At 37.9% G+C, this 25564-nt stretch overlaps 1 protein-coding gene across 1 annotated transcript in view; it reads left to right on the forward strand.

Moving 5' to 3' along the window:
- hivep3b (HIVEP zinc finger 3b) overlaps nt 1–25564 on the forward strand; it is a 66363-nt gene that overhangs the window by 35732 nt on the left and 5067 nt on the right. The window contains exons 2-4 of the mRNA XM_081389706.1: nt 17396–22032; nt 22217–22368; nt 25341–25516. Coding sequence (XP_081245832.1) covers nt 17833–22032; nt 22217–22368; nt 25341–25516 — 4528 coding nt within the window. The 5' untranslated portion in view covers nt 17396–17832. The remainder of the gene's footprint in view (nt 1–17395; nt 22033–22216; nt 22369–25340; nt 25517–25564) is intronic.

Genomic DNA, 25564 nt, shown 5'->3' on the forward strand with positions numbered 1-25564 from the left:
ATCGATCATAAAACAAAAAGGACTTGCATGCAGTAGTCCATCAGGATCCTCATTCACTTTAGGTCATGAGAGTGCGAGGTATCTAGGTGCACCTGTCTGTGTGCTTAACTGAGTTACTTTATAAATGTGCTTATAAATACTTATATGCTTGCGTATTTAAATAATAAACACACAAATGTATGTATTTATTTATTTATTGTTTGTAAGTGCTTTAAAGGGGTGGTTGATTATGATTTCACTTTTCTAACTTTAGTTAGTGTGTAATGTTGCTGTTTGAGTATAAACAACATCTGTAAAGTTACAACGCTCAAAGTTCAAAGCAAAGGGAGATATTTTCTGTTAAAGAAATAGAAATAAGAAACAGAATATGCTAATCAATGACTAGAATATAACTACACATAAGCTACATAAATTTATCAACTATCCATTCAGAAACGTCCTGTTGCATTCTACATGTTGTCACTACTTCTTGAGTCTCTCCATCATTGACTCCGTTGACATCATCTGACTCCGGTTTGAGCATAAAAGGCTAAAAGTGTATGTTTGTGTGAGGGAAAAGGACACAAGCTATTGAAGCTCCGCCCTCTGTGCCGGAAGCAGCAGCTCATTTGCATTTAAATTGACAGACTAAAAATGGAGTATAGCAAGAGGTAGGCTCATGCTGTTAAGTGTATTGCGCGTGTTAAGTGTATTATTTACATTGCAATACCCATAAATGGTAAGATGCACGTAAATTGTTGCGTCCAACATCGTTGAAATTTACAACTGTACTTCGGTTTTATTAGTGGGGACACCGCCTTCACCTGCCATGTCTATCGGCTCACTTTCGGGTTAAACTTTCCACGACTGCGCAACTGGGTTATAGGTTGCCAGGTTGAGGTGACAAATGGGTTGAAACTGTATATGGTGTGTGGATTGTGTGAATATAATGCATTTAATACAAGATCTGGCAACTGGTCAACATTAGACAAACATATTGGTCTGATTATTCATAAAGGAGTTTGGGCCATGCAAATTACGGGAGTTTCCCGGGAGAAATAACAAACCGGGAGGGGTCCGGGAGATAGGGCTAAAAAAACGGGAGAAACCCGGGAAAAATGGGAGTGTTGACAGGTACGATTATACCACCCCTTTAATTAGTATGCCATTTATTTTAATGTATTTGGCTAATGCTTTTATCCAAAGTGACTCATCCAAACATTCATGGAAAACGATTTGCTGTGACAATGCTCTACCAGTTGTGCACACAATCTTTTTGGTCTGGTTCTCAAGGGAGCACCTGGAGATGCTGCTTGGTGCTCACACTTTACGTAGCACACTTATCATTCAAGCTGTCGTCATCACTTTCCCGCTGACTGCTCTCCTCACCATCTTATTTTCTCCTGACCATGGTAGATGATGATGATGATGATGATTGTTTTTATTTTATTTATTAACATTAATGACACAGACCACAGCAGGTATATTAGGCTGCTGTCACTTTAAGACGGAATGTAGGGACCGAATATACTGACACACATCAAGTTTCTTTCTCAACTATTCACTTATGACATAACCGAGAGAATACTTGCCGAGACGGGTATTTTGTCATAATTTTGTGAGTATGTGTCCATTCAAGCGCAAGTAAAGGCGAAATAGGAAACAATTTGGTGTTCGAGCGCTCTCTGAACTGCGCCTCTCTCCCTTTCTCTCTGCGTGCTCACAGATAACAGCATGCGAGTCCCAATTTTTGCCTCTTCTTCCGTGTTTAAAATTGTTTGAATGTGTAAATTGGCAAGACAAAACATGTCCAACTGAGAAACTTTCACTCTATGATGGTTAAACTTAGCACTTAATCAGCAATTCACATGCGTGCTGAACAGTGGGTCCTGGTCCGTACAGATCAACTGCGATCCATTCCCCTAACAATTAATGAACACACTTATTATCATGATTGCTATCTTACCAGAGATGGAGAAAAATCCTACTCCAGTAAGTAAACGTGTCCATGTCCCCAAAAATGGCAAAACTGTTGGTACTCCCTCCATGTTTTCTGCTGCGCGTTGTTTATTTGTACCTAGTATGCGCACCAGTTATGTTACATGTGCACCCCTAACTATAGTATAGCTACAAAAGTTGCAAGATCAGTTCTAGCTAGGGGTAATTGAAGATCTGAACTTCAAGAAATCCAAGTTTTGCACCAGCATCATTGTGGGAAAAAGCATCTGCCAAATGTAAATGGGTCTATCACACCCAATAAATTAAGGAATAGCTGAACTGTTGATTTGTTCTTTTCCTGAACTCCAAAACAGTGTTGTCTAGTTGGTCTGCCATTTGAAATCCCTGTGCAAATATTTTCACAAGCAAAACCATTTTTCCCTTTTCCATTTTTATAGGTCCTCATTTTGTGGGCGGCAGTGCAAAAATACATTTCATCTGTCTGCAAAGTCCAAGACCGCTAATTTGATTTAAATTACAGTCTAGGATAGGGCCAGAATGACATAAATGTGCATCGTAAAGCTTGATATGTACACATTGCATCACACTGCCTGATTTAGCTTGTATAACTTGTAACAGATAACCCTGTGTGGAAAATAGTGTTGAATTACCTAGGGGGCACATAACTGCCACAACCAGGGGCACTGTGGATGCTTGTTGTAAACCAAACTACCATCTCTGTTTGCCATCAGGGGTGTGAGGGAGTGTCACTGGCTGTGAGTTATTCACTTTTTCATGTGTGGGTGTTTTATCGTTGGGGATCGGGCTATTTTTGATTTCCAGTCCCCCACCTTCAACCATCTCCCCTCTGGAGAGAGACTGGTTGGTGACAGCCAAGGAGACAAAGGCCTCCTATATCGCTTTCGCTCTAAAAACAACCCCTCATCACTCCCACTGCAGGAGAACACTAATAGAAGTGAGTGTTTTGCTGAGAAAGCTGGGAAAGTTTGCCATAGCGCCAGCATTTTCAGCCCAATAATCTTTTTTTAAATCCCTCTAAATGTGTATGCATCTAATGACATTGATAAGAGATTGACGTCTTTTTAAAGAGCAACTTTAGCTTTTGAATAGGGGACACATTGTTAAAACCGAGAGTCACGTCCGCTTTCTGTAAATTAACTGACGTGCTTAGATTTTCAGGACCCTACCTGTTTAAACTGTTGCTTTAGTGCCTGGAGCTGAATTTCCGGAGAAGACTCATTAGTTGCATAAGAGTCTGAATGAGAATAACAAACAGGAGTCATGTGGAGATGTCACCCTGGAGGTATAGACTAATGGCAAGCTTCTGTCATTCCACCTTGAGGAAATGCAATTCCTGATTTTGAGCAGCCACACAAAGCTAATTTGTAGTAGTAGTGCTTGTTTGCGTAATTACTATTGCTCGCACTTTGGGTTAGGGGAGCGTGAATATTTGAGAAATGGCCAAAAGTGCCTCCTCTGAGACCCCTCTGAACAACTACATAAAAATGCCTTGGCACCATCAAGGCCCTAGCATGAGGGCTGACAAAGCAGAATCTTTGTTGTGTCGTCATGCTACTCCATTGAATTCTTGGCGTACAAGGTTGTGAGAAGCAAATACACCGGGTAAGGTAGTGGTGCTTACGCACTCTTTCATGTTTATACAGATGCCTCAACTATGAGGAGCCTCAGGCTGAAACAGTTTCGGTTTGTAGAAAGAACACTGATGATTAGTTTATGTAATCTCTTGCTTTCATGATATCCAGTTATTTTTGTTTTGAGCTGGTATTGACAGTCCGGATCATTTTCTAATTTCAGTGCAGGTTTTATTTTATTTTTTTGTATCTTGTATTTGCTGACAAGGTCCAAGGACACTGGCCTAGTTCTCTTTGCATGCTGCAGTAATGGAGATTTCGCTCTAACAAGACAATCCGTCATGCCATTGTTGTATAGCACTTGCCATGTTGATCAGATTTACAGAGCCTCTGTTGTCCCATCTCTTTTTGGAAAAACAGAAGACAAAGAGATGACGGAAATGTGAGTTCCCCTCCCAGAGGGCTACAGTATGGGCAATGCCTGGCCACAGCCCCCCCCTCCCCTTCTAAATAGGCTGACCATCGCCACAAAGATCACATTCAGTCGGACACAATACACGCACGGCCCCAGGGCCACAAACACTGCCCTACTCCACATGACGCTGAAGGTCACACAATCATTTAGGATGATTGATAAAACAGAGAGAGAGAGAGAGAGAGAAAGAAACGAGGAAGATAAAACAAACAGTAATATTGTGTAGGAAGATATTATCTTTAGTCTTTAGGAGCAATTACGTCTATCAAAATCAATTCCAGGGTCAAAATTTGACCTTATATGATGCCATTTTTATATAAAATATATGGTGCATGTCAAATATTTCAATGAAAGTTGATTGGAATCTTTTTGTTTAGTTCTTTAAGAGCTTATTTTATTTTATTTTATTAAAAAGTTTCATATTAGCTACATATTTTGCTGCTTCATTTTAAATATCTTTATTATTATTAGTCCCTATAGTTTGAAATTTATGACCCTTTCTGTAGAATACAAAAGGGGAGATCAAAAATCTATAGCTGTTCATTTCCATACTTTCTCAATAGATTTTGATTCAACTCTGCAGGCTACTTATTTTTATTTATTTATTTATTTTTTTACTATTTGGTAGTTTGGGAAACCAGAATAGAACATGGTGGCATGCATTTTAAATCAAGAATCAGGAAAAAACCTATTGATAAAACCACATTTAATAAAGAGTGTGTTCAGTGCTTTTGGAATCAAGAGGAAAACAGTTCAATTCTCCCATGATTCTTAGTGCTCATGTCATCCGTTCAATGGGAAAGCCCCATTTTGGAGTGTGTTTATTTATCGGCCCACAATGCATCATCACAGCTCTCTGTTTGTGCAACGGGAACATTTGTGTGCTGCAGCTCACATTCCTGGAGGAATTTCCTTTAACTGTGACCTCCATTCACACTCAGAGCTGTTGTGAAATATCCAGCATGTGCACCTGTGGATATGTGTGGACAACTAAAAGTTAATTGTTTTAATACTTGAGAGCTGGACTGTAGTTATATGTCAGTTATAGTATGTAGCTTTCTTTGATTCGTTCGTACAGTACTGTATATCAAACTCTGCTTTTCCCAAAATCATAGTAGCTCTCAATATCTACTTACAAATTCCTTCCAAAGTTTTAGAGCATATTTTTTTAACTCAAAATCTGTTCTAATTCTTAATAGTGGCAGATGCTTACTTGTACACGTTCACATACTCATATGTGCTTCCACCGTTGACTGGGTGGAGTTCTCAACTGTGGAATCATGCTGTCGTCATGATGTCATCATCCAAATATGTTGAGCTTTTCACTTGAACAGTAGATGTTAAGGCGGCCAAACTGAGGTGACCTGAACAAAACGTTCTTTTTTTTCTTCTTTTTTCCCCTCAACTTTTCTTTTGGGATTTGTTTGCTGTTGTAACTGTAATTTATAAAAGCCCTTCTAGGGACAAGTGTTGCAAATTAGCTTTAGCACTGTGATACACGCATTGGATGGCTGATGTCAGTTTTATCTATGTTTATTGTATCTGTTCCTATACAAATAAAACATTAAATAAATAAATATGACCTACCCTGATAAACGCAGTGGAGGTCAGTATTTAGTCGCTGATTCTTATGTACTGAGACAAAACAATATGTAATGTATCATGTATAATATTTCCCAATGTTTACTACTGGTCAGTAAGATGATTTGGAAAGGAATTAATACTTCTATTCAGCAAGGATCATTTAATTGATAATTTATAATGTTACAAAAGATTTCTATTTCAAATAAATGCTGTGCTTTTTAACTGTCTATTCATCAAGGAATCATGAAAAAATAGATCACAGTTTCAACAAAAAAATATTAAGCAGCACAACATTTTTTTTTTTACCAATAATAAGAAATATTTATTGAGAATCAAACCAGTATATTAGAATGACCTCTGATGTGATACTGAATTCAACTTTTCAATCACTCGAATATGTTCCATTTTCAAATAATACTAAAAAGTTATTTTAAATTGTAATAATATTTCCTAATATTAATGGGTTTTTTTTCTGTGTTTGTAATCAAATAAATGCAGCTTTGGTGAGCATAAGAGACTTTGAAAATAGTTAAAATATCTAACCGACACCAAACTTTTGAACGGTAGTGTGTTTATATATATATTTATTTATAAATATTTCATTTTAAAACTGATTTAAAGGTGTTTAAAACAAACTTAAATGGTATAATTGTTAACATTTCTTTATCATTTCTGATTCCAGTTTAAGTTAATGTTGCTATTTTAAAAGGGAATGACAGATAAATTACGTAAGAAATCATCTTTTGTTGTAAGTCTCAATAATCCATGTTTTATTTGTAAATTGAAATATGAATAAGCCATGAATATAACCAAATATTTAAGATTTGCTGGTACTAAAAGTAAACCTTTAAGATTCGTTCAATCAATTAGTCCACTATTCCGAATACTGAAGAGGAGACATGTGTCCCCATCAGTGTCTCTGGAGTTCATGGCCCTGTAATGAAGTACTTGACCAACTGACAAAGCCAGATTGCATCATTGGCTATCACAACGAGAACGCTCCTGGTTGTCCTTGTACACAGAAGAGAAGCCTGTTATTCTATTCATTCACACAACCTTTTCTGCCACCTCGTTCCCGCCATGTGTCTCCATGTCTCTCTCACACCCACTCGCTTTCTTACTCCTTGTGTTTCTCACTCTTACTCTCCCCCTCCCATCTCTCTCTGTCTTTCTCCCCTCTTCACCCTCCTCCCCCTCACTCACTTCACAGAAGTACACCCACTCACACACAAACATTCATATCCGCCGTGTAGTTTGGTGGCTTTCATTCATGCTTTAGCAGTATGAGGCGGCAGAACTCCTCAGGTAATGGACGGCACTGCCTCCCTTCTATTCGACTGTATGCTCCGTTATGTGTGGAGAACGGACACTAACTGGAATTAAAAGACATAAGGGGATCAGCTTTCACAGTGAGTATTTGACTGTTTTTGTTAACTGCGTTGAAATTTGATGTCATCACATTTTGTGTATATGTGGCATCTGAGTTACGTTACACAGGACTGAGTGTATGTGTGTTTGTGTGTGTGTGTGTGTGTGCACTGCAAAAAGCATTTTGTAAATAGTTAAATAGTTTTTTTCTTTTCGTTTTCCAGTAAAGATATCTAAATATCTTTAAAACAAGATAGTATCTTATGTTGTTTTGTTTCTTTAGTCAATTTAAGACAAGATTATATATCTTGAAACAGATTTAACCGGGTTTGAAATGGCATTAATGTGAGTAAATTAAAGTAATTTATGTATATAACACATTTAACATAACATATATGCATATAACAAGTTTTATTTTTAACATATATTTTTTTTGCTATATGCGATTAATCATGATTAATACATTTGACAGCACTAATATATAATATATATACTATATGTATGTGTGTGTGTGTGTGTGTGTGTGTGTGTGTGTGTGTGTGTATAACGGGTTGCATTAATTAATTCTATGAATAATTATAAAGAATACAATTCATTATTTTACTTGCGTAATTGATCATCTTGATTATTTTACAGAAAATTCTAAAATACTGACTAAGAAAATTTGCGATAAAGACTTTTTGCGGTGTTTTCACATGAACTGTACATACAGGAAGGGAAATTTGTCACAAATGACTCAGTCATTCTGTAAACAAAGATTTCATTTGTCTCACATGTAATCGGTTCTACAGCTCATAAACTAGCTTTTAAAGTGTTTTTGAGCTGTTCTTAACTATTTTCAGTTAATCATTTCAGTTGTAAGAACCTGCTGAGTTGAAGCCGCCTGAGGCTGTGTGAGTTGTATGATTTTTAGGGCGAGAAACATTGCTTCTTGAACTCCGTGCTAGTGTGTCAAAGCTGGCCAGCTAGAGCTCTTTGTGGTGTCCAAGGCCTTTATATTCCATGTATTAGTTAGAGAATCTCTCCATCAGGAAGAAGATGTGTATTACAGGTAAAGTGCACTTCTGAAAAGCCCAGAGAGGCTTCCTCATTAACGCTGCTTTGATTTTGGAAGGTTAAAGTCAGGAGAGACCTGAGAGGTGGCGGTAACGAGGGAATAAAGAAGCTCAGAAATGCAGCCAGAGTATGACTAATCATATCAGAGCGCTCAGCGGCGGCTGTGTGGGGCGGCCCGTGCGCTTGTTAGAGTTCTGGGGGCCATCTGATTCACCGTCGCTCCCCGTTAGAGACTCGGCTTGATTCACTTCCTGATGTGGGCGGAATTTTCCTATCAGCCCTGTGCTATGAAAGCCTGAAGGGTGAGGTGATTGACGGGCCCGTGAACACGATGTTGTGGGTGGCTTGGAAGACTGAGCCGTTCCACTTGTTCCTCTGTGAATGTAAATGAATGAAACTCGCACAGCTCATCTTTCTCATTCTTTGTTTCGGGTTACTATGGAAGCCCTGAGTGGCCGTGTTTAGCAGTACGCTTGAAGTAGGCATGTGTCATTTAGTATTTTTTTATTATCCTTTTTTTTTATTTCGATTATTTTTATTATGATTTTTATGATATTTTTTACCAATCTTTTTAAAGAAGTAGTTCTTCTAAAAAAGAAAATTCTTTATTTACTCAGTTGTTCTAAACTGGCATGACTCTCTTTCTTACATAGAATGAAAAATTAGATCTTTTGTAGACAATTTTTTTATACAATTGCAAGAAATGTGCAATGACGCTTTTAAGCTTTAAAAAGGATTCAAATCACCATAAAGGTATGATAAAAGTGGTCCATATGACTTCTGTACTGTTTCAAGTCTTCTGAAGTCATAGCCATATCAGTCCATACCAGTCGGTGAGCCATATCAATCCAATTTGTGAGTGAGCCATTTAGACGGAATGATTCATGAATCAGACATCTCAGCATCTCTTTTGATCTTCTATGAATGCACCGAATAAATGCTAGGACAGATGTCAAGACTTTAATAATAAAAAAAAATTTGGCTTGTTCTTCATACAAAGCTGTCTGATCTGTAAGTGCACAAGTAACATTAAAACATTTATTATCTGTGAAACTGCTTTTAAAACAATATGTGTTATGAGAAGTGCTATACAAAAAAACTTGAACTGAATTGAATAGAACTTTTATGATACTTTTATAGTGCCTTTACATACATTTTTGAAGCTTGAAAGCATCAGGAAAACCGTATTTGTAGTTAAAATTTTTAGTACATTTGGTAAACTATTCATTTAAAATAGTTAATTTCTGTTCTAAATAAGGTGAGGCTGAACAAAAACAACAACAACAACAACAACAAAAAAAAAACATATCCAGCATGGCTTGTGCTTTTTTTGCTGATACGCATACCTGCTCAGAAACAAGCACCTTGGGCTGGTGAAACTGAAGACCTGCTGACCTGATTTGCCCTGGTTGCTCCTTAATCAAAGTAAACACAAAGAGCCTCTTGAACTCCCGTTCACAAGTCTGTCTGTAAGCATCTGAACATCTGTGAGGTAAACCAAATAGTTCATGGAGTTATTCGGGGGGGTTAGTGCTTTATAAGTGGTCTTTCTTGTGATGCATAGTTTAAGAATAGTGCAGCCCCAAATTTTAAGGCTCTGTTGCAACATTAATACTATTTTTCTTGTTGATTACTGTGGAGCTGCTTTGAAACAGTCTGAATTGTATAAAGCGCTATATAAATAAATGTGACATGACTTGGGCTTGTATCCTTCCCTGACATTTAAAAGTAGCTGCTTTGAAATGTATATAAGGGATGGAGGGCTATGAAACTATGAAAATACCACCATATAGGCTATGTACTCTATCATTCAAAAGTTTAGAGTCATGCTCGCGAAGGCTGCATTTATTTGAGCAAAATAAAACATAAATATTGTGAAAATTTTGAATGCTGAATGCTGAATTTTTTAGTGTCACATGATCCTCCAGAAATCATTATATTATGATTTGATGCTTAAGAAACATTTCTTATTATCAATGTTGAAAACAGTTTTGCTGCTTAATGTTTTTGTGGATACTGATACATATTTTGTCAAGATACTTTGATGGCTTTACTGTCATGTTTGAGCACTTTAATGTGTCCTTGCTGAATAAAAATATTTAAACAAAAAAACATTTGAACAGTACTGTACAGTATCCGCATAATAATTTATTTATATAATAATATTTTGGTTTTGATTTTTTTTTTATTACATAGCTATTAATGCATTTGTTCCTTTTCTCTTTTTATTATCTTAAATCATTATCATAATTCATTTGCTTTACTCCTTTATCCAAATTCAGCTTTGATTTTGGACACAAAATTGGAAAGCTCATGCCTTTGTTCAGATTTAGAGCGAACACTTTTTTTGTGGTAATTCAATCACAATTTCCACACAAGCACAAACTTCCCCGAGCCAACAGACAGCAGGCCTGCGACAGGGTGTGGGCATGTGGACATCCATGTGAGGTCCTTGTTCTGAGAACAGTCACAAGGTGTAATTCTATGCTTTTACAGTCGACTGTACAGAAATAGATTGCGTTAGCTGACTGTTTTGCATAAGCAAATGATATTCATATCAGCTGCCCATTGCTCTGTAAACATAGCTGTTTCTGGCACATAACTGAGCAAGTCACTAGTGATTATCCCTTCGCAAGGAAGGTATGTTTCCTGTGTGTTGGACGGGGACGATAACCAGCACGGTTCAGAGGGGTCGTGATGTCTTTCCCCCCATGATCTTTGCTGAATGTTGATGTTTGTGCCAGTACAGGCGGGGTGGTGAGGTGTGCCTATGACTCCTGCGGCGTGACATTCAGGAGGGGCCTTCTGGCTGCATGGGCCAGCGGCACCGCCTCCTCCGGTTTGTCTTTGATGAACATGTTGAGGTCTCAGCAAGGGGACACGTGGGGTCATGAGATGCTGCCACTGGCGTGCGGAGGTCAGCCTGTTTATCTACTTCCTCTTGCCGGCGTGCCACTACACTCAGATAGGATGCTGGGGGACAAATTTAGACCTCCAGCTCACCCTCCATCTGCCGCGGCTAGCTGTAGGACTGTCTCCATGGGAACCGGAGCCAGGTTGCCAAGAGTAAAGCTGGAAAGAGAAGCACAAACTCTTTATCCGTCATTCTGCTCAACTAATAATAAAAAAAACACCATTTTAATGGACCTGACATGATGAAGACAATGAATAATATTTCTTATACAGAATGATTGGATTATTATTATCACTTAAAAGCCAGAACACTGCCATCAATTTTGTATTGTAATTATACAAGCATTAGACAAAATTAGCTCCTTGGTCTCCTTATTTACTACAGTCTTGACACGCTGCCATGTGGCCTCTAGAGTCCTTGAATCTACTCTCAACTCCATTAAAGAACCTATTTTTTTTCACAGCAGCAGGGTCAGCTCACCTGGAAACCACTAAAACCGAGCCGACCACATCCAGTCGGGAGATATTTATATCATTCTTGGTGGTGCAATTAACATACGACGAACAAGGTGACATTTCTGTTATGAAATCTGGCGAGTTGTCACTGGGACAGCAGGAGGCAGAGAAAAAAAAGGCAAAAAGATGGGAGAGCTTTAAAATGTGTTTTTCCACTCCTGTCTATAAGCTTCTGTGGGCTATTCTAAGAGATGGCTCGACGTTTTTGTTATTTTATATACTCGTCTCAAGCACACTCATTTTACATTCTCTGCGCAATGTGTGAGACTTGCATACGAGGGCTGGTTTACTAGTTCATCCATGTCAGCAAATCTTGAAAGTGAAACCAAACCTAAATTACAATTTTTCCTTGAATTTCAGAGCAATTTGCTGTGTTTAAACATTTGTTCAAGATTAATACTAACTACACTTTAAAGGGTTAGTTCACCCAAAAATAAAAATAAAAATTTTAACAAAATGTCATCGTCTACTCTCCCTCATGTCATTCCGAACCCGCAAGACTTTTTTTGAAACATAAATTAAGATATTTTAATGAAATCTGAGAAATTTCTGTCCCTCCATTGACAGTCCACGCAACTACCTCTTTGTCGCTTCAAAATGTTCATAAAGAGATCGTATGAATCCATATGAATAGAGCGGTTTAGTCCAAATTTTCCCTTTGTATGCTAACCAGATTGAATTTAGGCTTTATTTACATATAAACATTGATCAGTGAACATAAACAGAAGCTCAACCATAAGTTTGCTTGATGCGCGAGTACAGAAGCTCAAAACTTGTTGGATTTACTAAATCCAAATGAACCTCATTGGTTCTCACACGTCAAGCGAACTTGCTTGAGCTTCCATTTACCGTATCTGCTGTGTGCGTTTATATTGGTTTATATGTGAATAAAAGCCTAAATTAAATCTGTAAATTAAAGCAAATCTGTCTCTTCAGAACAAAATTTGACTAATCCTCTCAGTTCATTTGGATTTAGTTTTACAATCTCTTTATGAACTTTTTAAAGCGTCGAAGTGTTAGTTGCGTAAAATGTCATTGGAGGGACAGAGATCTCTTAGATTTCATAAAAAATCTTTTTGTGTTTTGAAGATTTAAAAAAAGTCTTACGGGTTTAATATTAATACAACATATGAGGGTGAATGACAGAATTTTGATTTTTGGGTGATCTAACCCTTTAAGAAAATGTGACGGGTGACTGCCGGGCCAAAACCATCATCATTGTAGTGTGTTGTGTGCTATAGGGATTTGTTAGCTGGTTGCTACTCTTTTAAATATAAAGGTTCTTTGTTGGCATCTGTGATTCAATGAAGAACCTTTAACATTCACGGAACCTTTTCAATCCAAAAAAGGTTCTTTAGATTTTTTTTAAATGTTCTTCACGTTTAGAAAAAGAAAATGGTTCTTTTGAGAAAAATTCTGGTTCTTTGGGGAACCAAAAAAAAAAGGGTTCTTCTATTGCATCACAGTGAAAACCCCCTTTTGGAACCTTTATTTTTAAGAGTGTAGGTGGTTGTTTACTTGTGTTTTATCTTAGGGTATGTTTACATGTCTTTAACAATGTACTAAAGACAGAAACGTTTTTCCTTTGTTTTTCGCGTACAGACAACCACCTTGTCAAAACGATTCGTGTTGACAGGGATCCACAAAAATGATTAAAAATGCTGGATTATGCTTTTTATACGTCACTTTGTAAAGAAAAACTCTGCACCTATAGACTGAACGCGTAATATGCATGCGCATGACGTCTCCGTTTTTGCAATTTCACATTTTTGTAGTTTACACGGAGACAATATAGGTATTGTAATTGTATTGTAAGCCTGCACTTTGAAACCCTTTTTCAAAAAAAATTAAAAAATAAATTCAGCCCCCCAAAACGCAGTTGTCATGTAAATGAGTGGCCAACTTGCATCAAAAGTTTTTTGTTGAAAATGGTGTTGTGTTAACGGCCCCTTAGACTAGTGAAAATAATACATCTCATTGTTTAAGTGAAAGTTAATTGCAAAAGTGAAAGTCATTTTATTTTATCTTATTTTACTTTATTTTTATACTAACTTTTTCATGAATGTAAATTACATAACAGGAAGTTGCGAAGTGTCAGTACAGCAGGGTCTGTATGTCAGTTTGAGGACGTCCCAGCTGTTCGATACTCCCTCTTCCTCCATATGTTTGAGAGAGAGAGAGCGAGAGAATAAGGATCTTGCATCATCTTTTGTCACATTCTCCTTGTGCCTTCAGTTCATTCTTCACTTGACCTCTGTCTGGTTTTTGTTTTCTCTCTCTCTCTATTCTTCTTGATGTTACATGAGCCTGTTACAAAAAGTAGTGCAAATTTTTTGGGGGATTTCCAATATTCAAGTTCCAGCATCATTTGTATTTTGTTTTGTTTTTTTCTGCTTAGCACAGTCCAAGCCCTTCACTTCCACTTTTCTCTTATGTCACAGATTCATTATCATTCTCTGTCTGTTGTGCCAATTATCATCATTACAATTCAAGTGAGATTATACATAATCAAGCAAATATTCAATTAATACAATACTTATTTCCTGATATGGAATAAAGTCGGAAATCGCCAGTTCCTGTTGACTTTAGGTCACTTTTCTAATGCAGATCATTTCCATTGTATATATTTGCAATTTTAGTTTGCAAGTGGGAATGATCATTCGTTACATAATGTTAACTAACCACATAACATATTATAGCTGTTTATTACTGCCATATGGACATTACGTTGACACTCTCATCTCTGGTTGATAACTTCCTGATTGTAACATTGAAACAGCCGTTTTATGTACAAAACAATATGTATTGTGAAAAGCACTACAGAAATAAACTTGAATTGTATTTCAACTAATCATTAGTAAACTAAATTAATATTTTTTTTTTTCAGTTATATGAATTATGAAAATATGACTAGTCTGATCTGAGTGATTCGTGATGTGTGTGTGTGTGTGTGTGTGTGTGTGTGTGTGTGTGTGTGTGTGTGTGTGTGTGTGTGTGTGTGTGTGTGTGAGAGAGAGAGAGTGTGTGTGAGAGAGAGAGTGTGTGTGAGAGTGTGAGCCTGTGTGAACTTCCTTTCAGTATTTCCTATAGACTACTTGAAAATGCTGTAATGCCTGGGCATCCCCTTAGTCCAGTACATTGTGCATAGACAGCAATGAATAATTCACATAGTGCTCTTCCCATCCGAAACCCTCTTAATCGCCCTGTTTAAGAGCCACATCAGTACCGTGTCAGAGGTCATTAGGCTGTGTCTCACACTGATCTTTGACGTATGGACATCCATTATGGAGTGATAACAACACTGTCTCCTCTCCTGTCTCTGTGCCCTTCTAGTTTACATCTGTATGTATCAATCCAGATGAAAATTCCAGCAAACAAGCAGTGTAATTCTATAATGCACTGCACGCCACAGTCACAATAATAAACCTGTGCAAATCGTATGCATTCATTATAAATTTGTGGTTCAGTCCTTTTGCAGTCAAATATGTACCTATGTCATGATAATGATGAAGGTCTTAGTGTTGTATCTTCAATAATTGCTTGCTGTTGATAAAACACTGTGTAACCAAAGCCTACCTCTACTCTGAGAAAGCTCATTAAATTGTTGCGCATCACTCAGCCAGCAGCAGCAGCTGTTTAAGAAAGCAAACTCAGTCAAGAATCTGTCAAGTTTTTTCAGTTTTTTTTTTCAGTTTTTTTGTTTTCTGCTCACTGCCTTTTCCATAGTGAACACCAAGAAATGAAAGCTAAGAAGCTGTAGGTTATATATATATATATATATATATTTGGAAAATATGTAAGGCACCTCGCTGAAAATGTTTTCCAGAAAAAATAATTAAAAATCCTAATATTAAACTGGAAGTAAAATTGTGTAAGCTACTAATATAAATATATATTGAATGAAGTGTTTTTTTTTTTTTTTTTTTTTTTACCTCATTGGCAAACTCATTAAATCGTAAATCTCACAAAATTTTAAAAATGATGGGATAAACTTGAAGATATTTTATCTGGAAAAGATCTCAACACTACTCAAATACTATTTTAGAAAAATATATTTGCCAGTTTAATCAGAAACTCAAACGCCAAATTATATACAGTACCAGTCAAAAGTTTGGAAACATTACTATTTTTAATGTTTTTGAAAGAAGTCTCTTATGCTCATCAAGCCTGCAGTAAAAAAAAAAACTGTAATATTATGAAATATTATTACAATTTAAAATAATGGTTCTCTTTTTTAATATACTTTAAAATGTAATTTATTTTTGTGATGCAAAGCTGAATTTTCATCAGCAAGTACTCCAGTCTTTGGTGTGTTATGATCCTTCAGAAATCATTCTAATATGCTGATTTATGATCAATGTTGGAAACAGTTGTGCTGCTTAATAAGAAATTAGTACTTTAATTCAACAAGGATGCGTTAAATTGATAAAAGGTGATGGTAACGATTTATATTGTTAGAAATGTTTTTATTTTGAATAAATGCTGTTTTTATGAATAAATGCTGTTAACGTTTTACTCATCAATGAATCCTGAAAAAAGTATTCCAAAAAAATATATAATTAACAGCACAACTGTTTCCATCATTGATAATAACTGAGTATCAAATAATCATATTAGAATGATTTCTGAAGGATCATAAGACACCAAAGACTGGAGTACTTGCTGATGAAAATTCAGCTTTGCATCACAAAAATAAATTACATTTTAAAATATATTAAAAAAGAGAACCATTATTTTAAATTGTAATAATATTTCATAATATTACTGTTTTTTTTTTTTTTTTTTTTTTTTAACTGCAGGCTTGATGAGCATAAGAGACTTCTTTCAAAAACATTAAAAATAGTAATGTTTCCAAACTTTTGACTGGTACTGTATATATAAAAAAATTATCATATTTTCTGACAATTTCTTTCTTGTGCTAAGAAATCGCAAAATGTTAAAAAATAAACCATACTAACTACTGTTTATGGATTTGTTTTCCATCTGAATATGTAGCCTAAAATATGGTCTAATTTGCTCATTGAACTCCCTCTGGCAGATTAACATCAATGCTATTTATGAGTGCATTTCAAGACATCATGTTAATAGATTAAAGGCGCAAGTGTTTTGTCCCTCAAGTAAGGAATTAGACCAGTTTTAAGAACAGTGTTCATTATGAAGTACACTTAAGAGATGGCCCCTCCCTAGCACTTCTGATGTCTTATAGTCTCTTGTATGATTTATGTACATAGACAAAATTAGCTTCTAATCTATGTTTTTTTTATTATTCATTCCTGTTTTTGTTTTTGCTGAAAGGATGACAACAACTTGCCACAACCGCTTTTTACAAAGCTACGGTTAGATGTCCAGTCTCATATTGTGTGTGCAAGGAACAGCTTGGAAGTTTAAAAGAGAAATACTATAGGTCAATGAAATTTAGCAATTTCCTTGTTTATGCTTATGAGATCATTTTGAAATCACTGGCTCTACATCAGCTTGGATCACTTTACACTTAGAGCTTTGCTTTGTTCAGACTATCAATCTCAGAGCTCAGAATTTATTGTTTTTCATTGGTGTTGTTTGGATTTTGTGTTTTTAACATTTCAGTAGAATTCTGAAAGATTTTGTGACAGCAAGGTGGTAAGGGTGGGATAGTTGTTGTTGTTGTTGTTATTATAAAATCATGTTGATTTTTACTTTCAAAGCTTTTATCATCAATTAAGTAGCTTGTTTTATTGTAAAAAAAATATATTTGTTTTATTGTAAAAATTGTTTTATTGTAAAAATATTGTAAAAAAAAAAAAAAAAGTATTTCTCCAATATTCTTTCCTTAGAAGTTTAGAATCAGGAATATGGATATATGATTTGCAAATTATTCTCTCTTTTCAGAAATCATTTTTGTATACAGTAGCTAACTCAATACTGTTTATTATCACAACTAACCACTTCTTTTTATGTTTCTGTGCCTCTGCAGGGCTAGTGAAGTTCTAACATGTGACAAGCTGAAGACGGGAGACAAATAGGTCTTGAATAATTATTCACGTGTCAGCAGAGAAAGTGCCTCAAAAGCATCTTGAGACATTCTTTGTCAAGCCCCATTGCCAGGCATCAGCCCAAAAGACACATAATGATGAATTTCACCAAGCCTGTTTGTGAACAGGAGAGGAGACATTTAGCACACAACCAGCACTCACATTTATGGCGGCTGCATACTGACACTGCTTAATTATGGCTTTGTCAGTTAAGACACTTTCCGCTATCTTACATTAATTATGGCATAATACAATTAGCCCCCTAAAGCGAGTGTAAAGACTTTTTCCTATCGGAAGAGTATTGATGCAATGATGTTTATCAGATTGTTGCTCAAAGTAGCATTCCCATAGCATCCTTGAGGCCTCCTCCCCACATCCTATGGAGGCAGAGGAAAAGCAGTCGACCGATGTGGAGCGGTCTGGTGGGCAACAGCAGCCATTGTCAGAGTCTCTGTTAGCAGCACAGCTGCCTCATTTACAGCAACAAGCTACCTCGCAATCTGTCCATGGATCACATGGCCGCCTTCAACACAGGCAGCCAAAACACTTTGAAATGCTCCAAAGGCAGAAGCAGCAGCATCAGTCACAGGCGAGTGGGTTATCTTGGCAGCTTTCAGAAGTACCTGGTCCTTCACGAAGCAGCTGTACTGCCCTAGAAGAGCCATCTCCCCAGATTCATAATGTTCATCATACTCAATCTCTGCCTAGTGTTGAAGTACAGGAAGGCACCCCATGTAGACGAGAACGCAAACCCCAAAAACCAGGGAAATATGTGTGCACATACTGCGGCCGTCCTTGTGCAAAGCCTAGCGTCCTCCAAAAACACATCCGATCCCACACAGGAGAGAGACCCTATCCATGTGTTCCATGTGGCTTCTCCTTCAAGACCAAAAGCAACCTGTATAAACACCGCAAATCTCATGCACATCGAATAAAAGCAGGCATGGCCTCGAGTCGTGAAGAGACCAGTTTTATTGAGCCAGAAGGTGGAGCATTGGGAGATGATCAAGAAGAGGGTACAGAAGGAGAGAGTACAGGTTCTGAGGACGAGACAGGGCAACACCAACCATCTACCTCACATGGTAGGCCAACTCTGAAAAAAAGTTGCAAAGTGGAATTGTCATTCATAGAAGAGGGTCCCCAAACTGAGGATTCACAGGCAGTCAAGCAAAGGCTAGCAATGAGACTAAGCGAGAGGAAGCGAGCTCCCAGAACATCTTCAGATGAAACCCGATCCTCACTGGGTCCTGGTAGTAAGGGGAGCACAGAATCTGGCTATTTTTCCAGTTCTGGGAGTGCTGAGCTCTCCCAAGTGAGCCCGCCAAATGCCAGTGCTAAAACATATGCTGAGATAATTTTAGGAAAGTATGGACGACTAGGACAACAACAAAGAATTCCACATCAACAACTGCAATTATCATCATCTTCAGGTCAACAGGAAAAATCAATCCCTTTCCCTGTTCCTAAGACACAAGTCATTGAGCATATAACCAATCTAATCACTATAAATGAAGCTGTGGTGGATACAAGTGAAATTGATAGTGTCAAACCAAGACGTTCCTCGCTCTCTAGAAGAAGTAGCATTGAGTCAGTCAAGTTCTCTTCACCCAAAGAACCCTGTGTTAAAGTGGATGCCCCAGGCTCTTGTGGCTCTGCTGTTCAACTTATTCCTGGTAGTTTTGCTGGTGAATTACCTGGCTCATACTTGGCTCAAATAGAAACTTTGGCTGGTCAGAGCTCCAGTGCTCTTCTCTATAGGAGTCAATCAGTGCCATCTTCGGGTAATACTTCAGATACACCTTCACACAACTTTCATCTCAGTCATTCTTTTGATGATCAGCAGGCCATAGCAGCTGAAATGAGGATTGGGCCGCATCAGCGAATGTTACGACGCCAACCTGCTATTGAGGTGGCAGTTGGGGTGGACCTCATTATAGACAATGTAGATCCTTCTTCTAGTTTGAAAGAAACAGAATCAGGAAAACGGCAAGAAAAGGAATTCCACCTTTATGAGAATGAAATGTCTGATGCTCGCTTGAAGAAGCATGACTCTTACGCAGAACACAGATTAGCATGTATGAGTAAATCTCCACACGGCCTGCGTGAGGAAGGCAGTTCTTTTATTGAGAATCAGCCACAGATTATGAGCTACAAGTTCAAAGCCATGGCCATGGCTGTGCGCAAGAGGAAAAAAAAAGAGGAAAGTCTTGAGGAAGACCCTCCCAGTCCAGGTCCAACAGCTGTGTCATTCAGTTCCCAGCCTCCATTGATGCTAGGCAGTATTGATAATCAGGGCGCACCTTGTGGTCTTTCACAGAGTGAACTAGAAGGGAGGAGTCAATGGAAAGAAATTTCTGTTATCCAGCATACCAGATCCTTTGAAAAACAGGAAAACATCTCAATGGCAAATCAGGAAGCAGAGCCAGAGCATGAGCCATCACAGGAGCCAAAACCAACCTTCACATCACGGTTAATCCGTCAACCCAACATTCAAGTGCCAGAAATTCTGGTTACAGAGGAGCCAGATACAGAGACAGTCTCTCATCCAGTGAACACGTACATCTTAAAAGAACCAGAGAAGGTGGAGGAATTCCAGTGGCCTCAGCGTAGCCAAAGTCTGTCTCAGCTCCCTGCAGAGAAGCTACCGCCAAAGAAGAAGCGCCTCCGTTTGGCCGAGGCAACCCAATCATCAGGAGAATCTAGCTTTGAGTCAGTATCCTTGCCACATAGCCCAAGCCAAGAGAGCAATGTTGCCCATGCCTCCAGTCGATCTGCATCCTTTGAGGAATCAGGAAGGCCAGACTCTGAGATGCAAAGTGGTACCTGGAGCTCCCAAGGGTCTCACATGCTGACCGTTCCATCAAGTCTCCATCAGCACCATCATTCTCACAGAGAAATGCGCCGTTCAACGTCTGAACAAGCATCTGCAAGTCCTTCACACCATGCACATGTAGAAGAAACAAGAAGTAAGTCATTTGACTATGGCTCCCTCTCTCTAGAGCGTACTTCTGCTACTTGGAAGGAGAGAAGGAAATGTCTCTTGGTGAAGCATGGAACCCTTGGTGAGCCTGACCAGGAGGAGCCATCTACTAAACCTGGTGTCTCTGCTGTTTGCCAGTCATACCCAATTCATCCTCCCTTCACAATCACAGAGCATAGAATGGGAGGCAGGACCTCTAGGCTTAGCTCGGAGCATATTGGGAAGACCTTGCAGCTTTTTCAATCTCCTCTTGCCCTCCCACCAGCCGTTTTCCCCCTACAACAAGCAAATCCTGATTTTTGTTCCCCAAGTCAGCTCACAAGATTCCTCCCAGTCACTACAGCAATTTCTGCGGTTGTTTCCACCCAGATGTTTCAGCAAGCTTTCCTTCACAGTGAGGCACCTCTGCTACATCCAAGACCCATAGAGTATGTAGAACACCTTGGACTACCCCTTCAGCCACTCACCACTTTTTTCCCACTACAATCAAGTGATGTTGCTCAGGATGTTTGCTTTCCCATGCCAGGTGGTCTGACTATTCAGGTCCCCTCAGGGCCTCTTTTCAGGGAGTCTAGGTCATCACCTTCCTCCTTGCATAGTCCCGGTCATTCACAACAGCAGCTAGCCATTCGCCACAGTCCCCATCCTGTGATTGCTCCTTGCCTTCAACAGCTTGTGCCAGTGGTGTCTCTTGTTGTGCCTGTGCGCTTACAGACACAAATTCCCACCTATGCTAGTGCCATGTATACAACCATCTCACAAATTTTAGCCACAACGCAACATCCAGTCTGCTGCACAGCTATGGTCGTCATGGGTAAGCTAGAGGAAGACAAGCTTCAGAGATCTTACCTTAGGCTTCCCTCACCTATTCCCAAAAACTATATTCCCTTGCCGCTGCCTCCTGAGCATGGAGCAGGAACATCATCTGATGACTGCTCTGGGCAGCTCGTTGCTGGAGGAAGTAAGCGAATGCTGTCACCTGCAGGCAGTCTAGAACTCAGTTTAGAGGCACAGCGGCACCAAAAACGGGTGAAAGAGGAGGAGGAGGAGGAGGAGGAGAAAGAAGAGGATGACAATGAAAATGATGATAACAAATGTAACAAGAAATCTCAGGAGGTGTGTCAGGGAAAAAATAAGCAGAGGCTAACCATGGAGACAGCAGGGAGGGACAACGATCCAAGAGAAGTAATAGAAACTGAAAAGTTTAGCAAGCAGGACTTAACCCAACAGAAAACTGAAAACATAAAGGAGGAGGGAATGAAAGAGGCAGGACACCGGTACACTCCAAGGGTAACAAGTCCTGAGAGATCTGTGGAACCCTCTTACCCCAGTTTGCATACAACTACATCTGTCAGCTGGTGCTATCTAAATTACACAAAGCCCACCCCATCTACACATAGAAATTCAACTTCTGTCTATTCCTCATGGAGTGTAAGCATGCATAACCCCAATATACCTGGCTTGTCCACCAAAATATTACTTTCTCTGCTGCGCTCCAAACAGAAACATAGTGCTGAGACATACACTATGGCTACAGCTCCAACACCAACGGCTGACAAGCTGGTGCCTACTGACAGCAAAACGACCAATGTGTCAGAGGTAAACATCACTGTAATTTTTCATTTAAAAATATATAAAAAAAAATCTCAGTGATACAATTATATACGAAAAATTATATTGAAAGTTTGAAAGTGCATGCATTTTGATATCTAGCATGTGTTTTGTAAGTGTTGTGTTGATGTACTACAGTGTTGGTAAATTAGCCTGTCTGTCTGGAGTGTAGGTATGTGCCTCTCCACCCAACACACCCGTCAAAGTAAAAGAGGAACCACCAAATGAAAGAGGGGAAAAGGATAAGACGAGTGCTGATGACGTGCCCGCTGCCTCGAAACAAAGTGAGGCAGCTCGAAATCGTATTTGCATTTTTGAAGGCGGGTGAGTAAATTCTTATGAGTTATTTTGGAACTGTAGCTGTCCAGTTAAGATACAGTAGTTAAGAGTTACATGTAATTAAGCTACATTATGAACTACCAGCAATAACATATTACATAAATAACAATGAATCATTTTGTCATGCTGCACTCATGCTTACTGGAAGAAATAGCTTGTTATTGGAAGTGTACTATTTGAAAATATTTGACCTAGTGCGGCACTTAATTCACGATAGAGGCGGGGTGGAGTTATGAGGTTTTATTGACAGTTTTAATACCTCTTTTTAATAATTTTCATCGGTTAAATATTTGGGTGATCAATAGGAATAATGATCATTGAAAAAATGGAGATATGAGGTTTCCACCCTACAGTGAAGATATGTTAAATATATGTAATAATATATAAATATCTCATGTTAAAGAGTACTAAAAGTGCAGTTTGTTCATGATCTTCCCCGCCATGAAATTGCATTTTTGTTAGTGCCAATTATAGTACAGTTGCCTCTCAGCTTGAGCTTTTCTGTTTGTTATTTGCTGTGTGAGAGACAAAGACATGGTAGTACAGGTAAGACTACGAACCATTAGAGACTTCATTTATCCTGCCTTGTTCAGTTGTCTGCTGAATTCACACCTTGCTCAAAGGTATGAATTTGGATGGAGTGTATAGAGAGAAAGAGTGCTGATAACTTGGTAGCTCTGCAGATTGATTTTTGATGGCGGGTGCTCATTAGTGTTGTACTAACTATATCTGCATAGCACAGTTAAAGAGTAAAACAACATTTTTACCTTGAATGATAAGAATAACTAATCAAAATTATTGTTTACATTAGAAACACTACTTAACACTAAAAAAAAAAACACTATTGACAAAAAACACTATTAAAAATAACACTTTTTTTTTGTAGGTTTTGCAATGTATAGACAGCTTTTTTTTTGATGTTTTGTGAGTTCATGTACTTGTGCTGAATTGCAACATCAAAGTGAAAACTTGCAGTGATAACTTCATTTGGTGTTTGGATGAGATCATCAAAATATCACATGAAGTAAATGTTAATGTAAATTCTGTTAATAAAAATTAATAGCCATGTGTACATTATCAATGGAAATAATCAACAATGATTTTTGTCACAATCGTGCAGTCCAAGATTTTCAATATCATTTTTAGTATAAAAATGAAAGGACAGCGGATTGATGGATGAATAGATAATAAACAGGAGAGCTGACCTGTAAACATCAAAAGCTTTGGATTCATTAGCTGGGTCTTGCATTCATCTGCTTATGCGGGGCTCTCAATGTGGTTGAGTGCTTAAACTGCGGCAACAACTCACCACAGCCTGCATTTTTATCCTTGCTTCCTTTGTCTCTCTCACTGCCTTTATTTTGCTCATACGGTTCTTCCGCCTTGCACACCCACGCTCTCCCTAATCACATCAGACTCTGCACTCTGTCTCACACACACACTCCATTTTGTCTCCAAAACTTTTCACATCCTTCAGCACCCTTTTGTCTTTGCACCTCTCATAACAGTATTTGTTTGCTTTCTTCCTCATTAGTAGAACACAATGCTACTGAAGGACAATCAAAGGCACCAGGTTTTTCTGTAGTCACCAGCCCCCTTTCAAAGATACCTTTCTAAAAATAGTCGATAGGTGTGTTCGTATATTAAAAGACTTTAATGGTGTCACTCTGATTGCTGTATCCCGAATGAAGGCTGGGTCCTGTAAAATGGAGTGTATTAGATTTTTTTGATTTACCTAGAAACCGATGTTTAGCAAGTGGGTTTTCTCTCCACCCCATCCATTTTTACATTTTTCATGAAAGCCTACAGACATTTTTCAAAATGAATATGCTGTCTACCCAAACACATCCTATCCTGCTGCCATCAGGCTTATAAAACAGATGAGGATTCAGACTCTATCAGTCAGCAATGCAGTTTTACCTTAATATGTTCTCTCTGTCTGCAATGTTAAAATGTGTATACTTATTTTTATTTATAATATTTGACACAATAGAAAATAAATAAATATAATTTTTTATCATATTTAAAATTATATCTTTTTTTATTTTATTTTGTAATACTTTGTTTTTATCTATTATACATTTTACATTTAAATGTTACAAATAAAGTCATTTATTTTTACCATTTGACTTATATCACCTAAAAGGGGTTTATTTTAACTGACTGGCTTTACAGTTTACAGCTTATCAAATGGCTGCTTATATCAGATAAATAAATATATAAACTTAAATGTTAATTTCACATCATCTTATTATCTTAGATTATGTTAATGTTTCCTCTAGAAGAATAGTCCAGTACAACATAAAAAGCAGCCTAGCAACAAGACAAACACTGCAACAAAATAAAATGATTTATTATTATTATTAAGATTAATAACCCAAATTCATTTTTGTTTGTTAGATGGCATACTTGGTCTCAATGTAACATTTCTTTTACTCTCTCATCTCTCTGATTCTGGTTCTAACCTAATTTACTTTTGATAGCTATGTTTTATTAATTCCTGATTGTTTTAGAATAAATAATAATGTCCTTTTGTTTCAAATAAATACAACTGAAATCTCATGTGCAGTACATTGTTTATTGTGTAAACTATGTAAGAGACCTACAGTAAATGCTTAATATGGAGTTTATGTATTGTTAAATATGGCCAGTTTTAGCTCTCTGACCTCAGTTGGAATTGTCTTGCCAGCAAAAAACACCTAGTTTGAGCCAGAGAGTGAATTATTTTAGACCATCGGTGGACTAACAAATGCTTAAAATATATACTGTCAGTCCATACCTCTAATAAACAGGGATTCATTGTTTTGGAAATTCATGAGGATCCTGACAAAGTGAAGAGACTATCTTTATATTGTTCGTCGTCTTGAATGTTAACCTTTTAAATCTTTTATCTATTATTTTTATTTACCTCTCTGTCTGTCTGTCTGTCTGTCTGCCTCTCTCTTTCACCTGAGCAGGTATAAGTCAAATGAGGACTATGTGTATGTTCGGGGTAGGGGAAGAGGGAAATACGTGTGTGGGGAATGCGGGATTCGCTGCAAGAAACCCAGCATGCTAAAAAAGCACATTCGCACTCATACAGATGTCCGTCCCTACGTCTGTAAACACTGCAACTTTGCCTTTAAAACCAAAGGTAGGCACGTATCTCTTTCAAACTCCTACTTTCCCGTACCTATCTTTT

Source organism: Scardinius erythrophthalmus, assembly GCF_964197995.2.
Source record: "Scardinius erythrophthalmus genome assembly, chromosome: 16".
NCBI classification, from domain to species: domain Eukaryota; kingdom Metazoa; phylum Chordata; class Actinopteri; order Cypriniformes; family Leuciscidae; genus Scardinius; species Scardinius erythrophthalmus.